The sequence below is a fragment of the Arachis ipaensis genome, chromosome B09 (genome assembly GCF_000816755.2).
Source record: "Arachis ipaensis cultivar K30076 chromosome B09, Araip1.1, whole genome shotgun sequence".
NCBI classification, from domain to species: Eukaryota; Viridiplantae; Streptophyta; class Magnoliopsida; order Fabales; family Fabaceae; genus Arachis; species Arachis ipaensis.
Window position 1 is genome coordinate 29,360,194 of NC_029793.2, and position 11,247 is coordinate 29,371,440.

An 11,247-nucleotide genomic window follows, 5' to 3' on the forward strand; every position below is an offset into this window, starting at 1 on the left:
AGTTTTAAAAGTTTAAACTTTAAATTTAAATTAATATTTTAAAATATAATAGAAAGACATCTTGCATGATATTGCTCCTAAATTTCTCTTGCTTTACTTGGAACAAATTCAATTTGATTTTTTTTATTATTATTTTGACCTCTACTGCAAGGTAGTTAGAATCGCGTGTAAACTCGTGGAAACGCACATTATACGCTTTTACCTCATTTTTTCGTTGCGCTTCTGCTTCTCGTGCAGAACCAGGCTGCTCCGTGTGAAATCGCCATTAAAAATCGCAGAGTCGCCAGAATCGTAGCTTCTGCTACGTGGTTGCGTTTCAGGTGGAAGAAGTTTCTTTTTCTTGGCCCTGAGCCCCCTGATTGCAGCCCAACCCAACTCAATGGCCCAATCTAAATAGAAGACCATGGAAGAAGAGCCCTAGCAGAGTAACAGTCTCCAATCTCTTAATCTCCCTTACTTTTACAGTTTATCTCCAATTCTCCATGGCCAAAATTTCAAATTTTCACCTCTCTTAAGTCTCAATCTTTGACTCTATCTCTCTTTTCCTCTGAAATTTGAATTTCGCACGACCGGAAACCCCAATTTGGAGCATCGCTGACTCGCCGTGACTCCGTGAGGTTTACGGCTGGTGTTATCGACTCGGACTGGTGGTGGTTGGACTGCGTGAGGCCGTGAGCGTCACTTTGCGATTGCAACACATTGAGACTCTCTGGCTTAGTGGCTTTGCCTCTTTGTCTCTGTCTCTGGCTCTAGAATCTGGATTGGAATCTGGATCACTGGTTGCTGCTCTTCCCTTCCCCTTTGCTGCTAGTTCATCAGGTAAGTTAAGAAGAAGCATATCACTTTCTCACTCTAGCTAGTAATATAATTGAACGCTACTTCTGTGGTTCTATGTCAATATATGGCAAAATTTCATCCTAATTTGTGTTAAAAGTACAAGCAATGTACCTAACTAATTAGACTAATTAGGCCAATTTCATCCATCATCATATTGTTGTGGATTACCAGCATAGCTTCATCGGTAAATACCTCTCATAAATGACTTCGTGATTTGGCCTTACAAACCTTCTGTGTTGCCTTTAATAGAAAGGAGGTTAGCAAGTATAGGTTTATGAGTTGTGACTTTGTCATGAAAATGAAATTGCTGTGGCCTGTTTGATTTGTGTTTGACTAAACCTCTTGAATGGAAATAAGTATGTTTTGTTTTATTATTTTTATTTCTAGATGTAACAATGTTCTCTACCCTTGTGGTGTGCCTGAAGATGAGGAAATCGATGATGCTGCAAAAAACTAGAATGATAAAATTATCTCATTGTTATAACATAATTAGAGACCTCTTAAATTCAGGTTGTGTATTTATGTGTAGAGATTTGGATCAATATAGGTTGCCTATGTTCTGCTTGTTTAGACCTCTTGATTTCTACTGTTTCGAATTTGATTTTTCCTAGTTTGAAAAAGTTGAAGTAATGGTCTGATCTGGTCTGGTACTGCTATGCTTTCTTCTTGAATGTTGCTGCATAGTTGGATAGTCATGTTCTCTAAAAAGTGAGGTCTTTCTTATAAATGTTCAGGCTTGTATATTGGGTTAAAGTTTATGTGATGATAAGTGATAACCCATATTCCATTGACAATGTGGTATATAACCTTGCCGTTAGAGGTTTTGGAAAAGTAAATGCTAGAACTGATATTGATTTCTAAATTGACTCTCTTGATTCTATGATAGTAAAAATAAAATTTTATTAATTTATTATATAAAATTCATTCCTCATGTTTTTAAGTTCGGGTTTTGTTTAGTGTTCTTCAGTGTTTTGAAATGGCGGTTATGGCGGCGCCATAACGGTATGGCATGGCGGGTTTTGACCCTGCCGCCATTCACCGGACGCCGCGATGGGGTTATAACGGGGGGCGCCATGGCGGCCGCAATTGCGGTGGCGCCATGGCGGGACGCAATGCGTATGGCGGAAATGGCGGGCTGTTTTGGGTTTTCCAGAAAAAAAATGAGGGTAGTTAGGGTAATTTAATAAACCTAGGTCAGATCCCACTAACCACTAACCCTAATTTTCAGCCCCTCACTCATAACTCCCTCCTCTGCCTCTTGTTCAAAAAAAATTCCCTCTCTTCGTCTCTGTGCTCTCATCTCTGCGAACCAGATTTCTTCACCAGCCCTCATCCATCACCACCGTCCGTCGCGCCGTTCGTCGCGCCACCCAATGCGCCGCCCGTCTCTGTTCTCTCAACACTGCTGCTCATCACCTTTTGACACTGCTGGTTCGTGCCCCTTCTTTTCTGCTAGTCTGCTCCTATCTTTTTCTTTCCTCTCTTCCCTGCTACCCATTCTTTCTGCCCATTCTTTCTCAATAATCAGTGACAGTGTTAAACTTCTCTTCCTCCATTTTTTTGCATTCAGTATACAATGTCCACTTCTAGACAAGCCCTTGATTCTAATGCTCCTACCCCTGCCTCTGCTGGTCCCACTGTTGGTGCTGCCCCTGTTGGTCCTGCTCCCGCTGCAGCTGTCCGCTCTAATAGAGTTGACCCAGGCTGGAAATATATTAGTACAGTAGAAGAAGGAAATACTAATGACACCGTATGTACTTTTTGTGGAAAAATTATGAAAGGATGCATCACACGGGCAAAAGAGCACTTAATGATCAAGCCTGGAAACGTTGCTGGATGTAAAATGGTTCCAAAAGATGTTATTGCTGAATTATGGGAGTATTACCATAAAAAAAAAATCGAGGAAGACAAAGTGTTACCCCGGGAAGCATCGAAGAACAGAGTGTCAATGCTAGGGAACTTGACTTAGAGAGTTTGGGGTTTGGATTGTCGGAGGAAGATGCTCAAGGGATTGATGAACCTTATAATCCAGCTCCAATGGCAGCAGCTAGAGGGGGTGCAAGTAGTGCTAGAGGGGGTGCAAGTAGTGCTAGAGGTCCAATGGACTTGTTTGTTAGAAAACCTGAAACTGCCATTGCAAGAAACAAAAGAGAGAAATTGAGGCAGCAGAACATCAAAGAAGCATGTAATAAGGAAGCAGTTCGTAGAGTTCATCGATACATAGCACGGTGGTTCTACCATGCTGGGATTCCATTGAACCCGGTAAAGTTGAAGAGTTTTCAAGAAATGTTGTGGGCTGTTGGAAGCTTTGGTCCCAATTTACCTGCTCCCAGTTATCATGCTCTAAGGGTTCCACTGCTTAATGAGGAGTTGGATTACACCAAAGGATTGTTGAAGGGTCATAAAGAGCAATGGGAAAAGTATGGTTGCTCTATTATGTCAGATGCTTGGACGGATAAAAGGCAAAGGAGCATTATTAATTTTCTTGTAAACTCTCCAGCTGGGACAATGTTTTTGAAGTCTATTGATACTTCTGATTATGTGAAGACTGGTGAGAAATTATTTGAGCTTCTTGATGATGTTGTCGAGGAAATTGGTGAGCACAACGTTGTTCAAGTTGTAACTGATAATGGGAGTAATTATGTTCTTGCTGGTAAGTTGCTGATGGAGAAAAGGCCAAATTTGTTTTGGACTCCTTGTGCTGCCCACTGTTTGGATTTGATGCTTGAGGACATTGGGAAGTTACCATTAATTCAAAAAACCATAAAAAGGGCCATTTCATTGGTTAGCTTCACCTATAGTCACTCTAGCACGTTAGCTATGTTGAGACACTTCACAAATGGCAAGGAGTTGGTAAGGCATGCAGTCACCCGATTTGCCACTTCATTTCTCTCTTTGGAAAGGCTTTATGAGGAGAAAGAAAATTTGAGAAGAATTTTCACCTCGGATGAATGGGCAAAGAATAAGTTGTCAAATGAGGCAAAGGGGAGGGAGGCAACAAAGATTGTTATCATGCCCTCTTTTTGGAATCATGTCAAGTACACCCTTAAGATCATGGGCCCTCTTGTTCGGGTGCTTAGACTTGTTGATGGAGAGAAGAAGCCACCAATGGGATATATTTATGAAGCAATGGAGAAGGCAAAGGAATGCATCATGAAAACATTTCTTAATGATGAGAGAAAGTACAATGATGTTTTTAAAATCATTGACAACAGATGGAATTGCCAACTTCATCGTCCATTGCATGCAGCCGGTCATTTTCTAAATCCCGAGTTGTTTTATGACAACCCTCGGATTGAGCTGGATTTAGAAGTTACAAAGGGGTGGTTTGAGTGCATCACTAGATTGGTGCCAAGTCAAGCTGTGAAACAGAAGATATTGGAGGAGCAAGCACTATACAAGGCCGGCTATGGACTTTTTGGATCAGATTTTGCAAAATCTCAAAGGAAAAAGATTTCACCCGGTAAGATTGTTATAAATTTTACAAAGCTTTATAAATTTAGTTTGGTTAAAGGCTTAGACAAATTTATTTTAATTTTATAGCATTTTGGTGGCGAACATATGGGCATGAAGCTCCAAACATGCGAGACCTTGCTATCAAGATCTTGAGCTTGACTTGTAGTGCTTCTGGATGTGAGCGTAATTGGAGTATATTTGAGCACATTCATACTAAGAAAAGAAATAGGCTTGATCATGAAAGGATGGAAAGTTTGGTCTTGATAAAGTATAACCAACAACTCATCGAGAGGTACAACCTCAAAGATGAAGTTGACCCTATTGCACTCAATGATATTGATAAGTGTAATGAGTGGTTAGTGGGAGAAATTGGGACTGCCACCTTTCGAGATGATAGTGTGGATGATGATGCTGATTTCGTTCATCAAGATGACAACACTTTGAGTTGGAACCTTGTTTTTGAAGCAATGGGAGGACATGATCCTACAACAAATACTAGAAGACAACAAAATAGGAAAAGAAAAGAACCTGCAACTGCAAGAGGTGGTGCAAAAGGTGGACCAAGTGGGTCTAAGGCTTCAAAAAAAGGAAAAGGAAAGGCAGTAATTGTGGAAGAGGAAGAACCAGAATTTGAAGATGAAGAGGATTCTGAAAATGAAAAAGAACAAGAAGAGGAGATTCAATTCAATGATACCGAATCAGAGGATGATGAGGGAGCAGAGGGACATGATAATAATCGTGTTAATTTGGATGAATTTGATGAGAGCTAGAATCTAGATGTTCTATAGTTTTTATGTTGTGTCTTCTATTTTATGGCTTGCTTATGACTTTTGAGTTATGAACTTATGATTTGAACTTGATGTTATGTTTATTTGCTAAATTTGCTACTATATTTGCTATATTAATTGGATGTTTTATGACTAGAAAGTTGCTTATATAGATAGATTTTATAGTTTATTATATTTGCAATTTTTCTGCATGTTTTTTTGTACATATATGTGTATTTTTTAGGTAATCCGCCATTTCCGCCATTTTCCGCAACGCCATCCGCTATAACTTTATGGCGGATTTTTGGCTCACCGCCATGAGCCGCCATCCGCAATAAAAAACTATGGTGTTCTTGTCTGGAATTCTACTTTGCTAATTTCAAATTCTCTTTCTAAGCTTCCTTCCAGTCTTATTCAGGCATAAATCATAGTTTTGTTGAGTGGTTTCCTCTAATAAGTGCTTAATGACAATACATTGAGAAAATAGTAATCCTCGTCATCTTAGTTTTATATATGCCACTTTTTTTTTTGATATTGTTGAGTCCTTGCATTTTTGTTGGAAGTTCGATATGTTTCATGCAAATTATTGAGCAATCTGTCAAGCTCCAAGTGAGTTTTTTGTATCAATATATCAATAAGCTAGGTTTTGTAACTCAATTGACTAGAGTGCAAGGGATTTCAATATGCTGTTCTTAACCCCATAGCTATCAGATGGGGCTTTATTTTTTCCTGATCCTGACTTGAATCTTCTAATGCAATAAACATCTATGTGCTATAATCTTAGCAATTTTGAACATATCTTCATATACTGTGCTTGAATCATAAGATGATTATGTTCCTTGTTTAAACGCTTCTGTGAACTTAGATGGTTGTAATTGAAATTGAACACAATTCTATAATTTTTGTTAAATTGTTGAATTTTTGCTATGATATTGAATTGATTCATTGAATATTTACTATTTTCATTTTTTCTGAACAGGAATGACATCGACTCAAGCTAATGCAAGTAAAAATTCGACTAACATTCCAGCTTCTCAGTCAGAAAGTACAGCTGGAATCGCTAGTAAAAGAAAAGTTTCTAAGAATGCTCTTGGAAGTAGAACTGATGTAGGATGGGAGAACGGGATATCTGTTGGAGAAGATGGAAAGAAGATACAATGTAAATACTGTCATAAAAATTTTTCAGGAGGAGTTTATAGATTGAAACACCACTTAGCAGGAACTCAAAAAGATGTTGGGGCTTGTACAGCTGTTATTTGAGATTTATTTTATTTTCTGTAAAATTAGTTTTTGCTATTAAATTTTTCTAAATTTTTATAATTTACGAGTCATATTTACGTTCCTTCTTACGATTCAACGAATTACGATTTTGAGTTAGGTTAATGAGTCGAGGTAAAAACTACGAGTTCACTACATTGCTCTACTGTAACTATATCTATTTAGAAATAAAATTTGTATTAGATACAATATTTAAAATAAGACTAAAGAGAAAATATAACTTTTTAAAAAAATATTATGTAAGTTCTTTGTCAATTATTAATAAAAATTTAATTTTTTTTAATTCAAATGCACAAAATTCTCGATCTTCACTAATTTTTTTATTGGAAATTTTCTAAATTTAATAAGCCAAAATATGTAATATCTCAACATGTAATGGTTTTTTTTATTGTTGTTATGCTTAATTAAATAAAATTTAGATAATATTTTAAAGTCTATTTTTATTAATGGGTTATATTTTTAAATATGGTATATAATTATTAATGGTGTAAGTCTATAATTTTTATTTTAATTAATTTTTCACAATTTAACTGAAATTATTTGAAATAATTAAAAATCATAAAAAAATATAAATTGAATTGAGACTAAGAATTGAAATGACAAATTTTACATTGAGTTTCAACCTAATTTTTAGGGTAAATAACATAAACAAATTAAATGGCCTTCAATATTACACCAATATCCTAAAACAAAATAGCTTATATGCAGGGCAATTTATGTATATAAATTGAATGGACAAATTGTTTACCCAAATGTAACAATACAGATTTCATTACTTATGTGTCTTGAAACAAGTTTATGTAATTCGTGGAACCCTCCCACGTTTTACAAATTGTATATAAACCGTGGAAGCCTCCCACGATTTATGAAAGAATCAAATTATAGGAAAACCGTGGTTTTCTGCCACTGATTATGAAGGGAGCTTGAGTATAAACCGTGCCAGCCTCCCACGGTTTATGAAGAGATCGCATTAAATAAAAACCACCTTTGGACCCTACAACGGTTTATGAATAAGAGACAAAGCACACATCAACCGTGATGAATTTGTGTCAAAATTTTGTGCATGTTATATATGTTCCTTAGTTATAATATCTTAAATGTAACAAATATAGGATTACATGTTTGTTGGCGGTATCTTTAGGAAGGTAAAATGAAAATAAATAAGAGAGGGAGCTATTAGCACTTTTATTATAGTGATTTGTTTGGAGATTATTATTATTATTGTTGTTGTTGTTGTTGTTGTTGTTGTTGTTGTTGGAGAAAATATAAAACAAAGATAAGAAATAAAAAATATATATGCTCAAGCTGTATGTTTATACTATTTTTTTTATATTATAGTTAATCATATTAATATTGCAAGCAGGGACAGATGTACATATATAATTATGGGGCAATCGCCCCCACTACAATTTTAAAATTTTTTGAGTAGTATATGATAATAATATTTATTTGCCCCCATTAAATTATTGAATTTGACCCCATAATAATTTTTTATTCAATTTTTGGTACTTTATAGTCGATTTAAAAATTTTATATTAGATGTCATTAGAATGATCAATTCTCAATTTAAATGAAATTTGTGTTTTTTCTTAGAAATCAACTCGAAAGAGTATTATTTATCTTTTTTTATATTAGTTTTAATTTTTTTCCATAACAATTGCATTAATTGAAAGAACTTTCTCAACTATGAATTTCAAATTCTTTTTTTTATATTAGTTTTAATTTTTTTCCATAACAATTGCATTAATTGAAAGAACTTTCTCAACTATGAATTTCAATACATATTGGCTTCTAATTGCATGAGAAGTAAATTTCTAGATAAGTATTTACTTATATATATGTAAGAATAATACTACACATCCAAGTTTTTTTATGAACTAAGTCTAACCAAGTTAAACAATAATACTTGAAATAATGTTAGTGATAACTGATTTTTGTTATCTTAGACTAACTTGGGTGGATTTGGTTAACAAAAGAACATGAATATGTAGCATTATCCTATATAAAAAGATAGATATTTCGATTGTATTGTTAAGAAAAATTATTTCTTATCTTTGTTTTATATTTTCTCTAATAATAATAATAATAATAATAATAATAATAATAATCTCCAAACAAATCACTATAATAAAAGTGCTAATAGCTCCCCTCTCTTATTTACTTTTATTTTATATTCCTAAAGATACCGCCAACAAACATGTAATCCTATATTTTTTACATTTAAGATATTATAACTAAGGAACATATATAACATGCATAAAATTTTGACACAAATTTATCACGGTTGATGTGTGCTTGTCTCTTATTCATAAACCGTTATAGGGTCCAAAGGTTTTTGTTTAATGCGATCTCTTCATAAACCGTAAGAAGATGGCACGATTTATGCTCAAGCTCCCTTCTTCATAATTCGTGGCAGGAAACCACGGTTTTTCTATAGTTTGATTCCTTCATAAACCGTGGGAGGCTTCCATGGTTTATATACAATTTGTAAAACGTGGGAGGTTCCACGGATTATATAAACTTATTTCAGGACACATAAGTAATGAAATCTCTATTATTGCATTTGGATAAACAATTCGTCCATTCAATTTATATACATAAATTGCCCTTATATACATGTCCTAAATGTTTCTATATAAATCGAATCAATTACATTTGATTTACACTTTTTAGCATTAAATCGAATTAATTAGATTCGATTTAGCATGTATTTGTTGTACCAGTAATAAATCGAATAAAATAAATTCGATTTACTACTAATACAACGTTAATTGATTCGATTTACTATACATTTGTATATAGTATTGATATTTACTACTTTTAATATGATTGTTTATTAACTTTAAAACATAAATGTCAATAAAAAATATCTCCATTTAAATTTAAATAAAATATAAAAAAATCCAAATAAATAAGAATAGAAATTCAATTTTTGTGTTTTAGTTCAAATTCTAGAAAGTTTATATTTTTATAAAGGGTAAAGTACTAAATTGGTCTCATACGTTTGAGCATAATCATGTTTTGATCCTTAAGGTTTAAAGTGTCCTATTTGAATCCAAAAAAAATTTTATTTAGCTTCAATGTAGTCCCACCGTGAGGTCAAAGTTAAATAATTAACATAATATCTTACATATATAACAGCAGTACAATAACAAGGTCGATAATCTGTAAAACAAGTACAAGCTCCAGAGACACAAAATTAACCGCAAATGCATCAATATATTTATTTATCATTCTCTTTAGTTCTATAGAAAATATTTCATTTAAATTATAAGAATAATGATAAATAAATGTATTGATGCATCCATGGTTGATTTTGTACCTTTAGAACATGTACTTATTCTCCAGATTACCGACCTTGTTCTTGTACTGCTGTCATGTAGGACATTCTGTTAATTATTTAACTTTGACTTCACGATAAGACTATATTATATTGAAGCTAAATGAAATTTTTTTAGATTCAAATAGCACACTTTAAACCTTAAAGACCAAAATAGGATTACGCCCAAATATAGGGAACCAATTTAGTACTTTACCCTTTTATAAAAATCAGGGCAATTTACCAAAATATAACTTTTTAGTAAACTATGTAAATGCAAGAGAGGTCCCACGGATTCCAAATTAAACATACATAAACCGCTATATTCCCTCTAGCGATTTACGTTGAAGTAAAATTTGGCCGGAAACCGCGTAGGGGTCTCGCGGTTTCTATGGAGACTGCAAATTGGCATAAACTTCGAATTCTTTTGCCACTAAACCTAACACAAATTTCATACAACAGCAACCATGAATGGATCAAGCACCTCTAATGGCAGCCGTTCCTCCACCTCAGTCTCAGTCTAGAATGGATCAAGTAATATTAGAGGTTGAGGCGGAGAAACGGCTGCCATTAGAGGTGCTTGATCCATTCATGGTTGTTGTTGGATGAAATATGTGTTTGGTTCAGTGGCAAAAGAACTCAAAGCATTTGCGTTGTTCTGATTTTGATGAATTGGATCTTGAAACTGTTACATGAAAGCATTTGCTCTGTCGCGGTTTATGCCTATTTGCAGCCTCCACAGAAATCGCAAGAGCCTATCGCGGTTTCTGGCCAAATTTTGCTTCAACTTAAACCACTGGAGGAATGTAGCGGTTTATGTATGTTTGGAATCTGTAGGATCTCTCTCGCGATTTACATAGTTTACTAAAAATTTGTATTTTGGTATCCATTTTGTAAAAGTTGTATCTCGATAAATTTAAATCTCAATTGTTTTATTTTGGTAAATTGCCCAAAGAATCATTACCGGAACTTTTGATGCTGAAAAAGTTAATATAAAGTATAGCTCTCTAAGATGATATAGGGGTTAAAACTTAAATTTTTTAGCATCAAAAGTAACAAATAGTTATATTTTATATAAGAGGGTAAAGTACTAAATTGGTCCCCTACATTTGGACATAATCTTGTTTTGGTTCTTAAGGTTTAAAATGTCCTATTTGAATCCAAAAATATTTCATTTAGCTTCAATATAGTCCGATGTCAAAGTTAAATAATTAATGGAATGTCCTACATGACAGCAGTATAAGAAGTAAGAACAAGATCAATAATCTGGAAAACAGGTACAAGCTCTAAAAGCACAAAATCGACCGTGGATATATCAATATATTTATTTATCATTTTTCTTACAATTTAAATGAAATATTTTCTACAGAACTAAGAAGAATGATAAATAAATGTATTGATAAATTCACGATTATTTTGTAACTCTAGAACTTGTACTTGTTCTCCAAATTCTTGATCTTGTTCTTATACTGCTGTCATGTAAGATATTCCATTAATTATTTAACTTTGACTTTACAATGAACTATATTAAAGCTAAATAAAATTTTCTTAAATTTAAATAGAATATTTTAAACTTTAAATATTAAAATA

At 33.8% G+C, this 11,247-nt stretch overlaps 2 protein-coding genes across 8 annotated transcripts in view; one reads left to right on the forward strand and one right to left on the reverse strand.

Moving 5' to 3' along the window:
• The window catches only part of LOC107618007 (2-alkenal reductase (NADP(+)-dependent)), a 19,393-nt gene that overhangs the window by 6,187 nt on the left and 1,959 nt on the right, over window positions 1–11,247 (reverse strand). The window lies entirely within an intron of this gene.
• On the forward strand, window positions 2,852–6,402 carry LOC110266254. Its single transcript, XM_021110542.1, has 2 exons — window positions 2,852–4,300; window positions 4,381–6,402. The coding sequence occupies exons 1-2, from the start codon at window positions 2,875–2,877 to the stop codon at window positions 5,061–5,063; spliced, it is 2,109 nt and encodes a 702-aa protein (XP_020966201.1). The 5' UTR covers window positions 2,852–2,874; the 3' UTR covers window positions 5,064–6,402.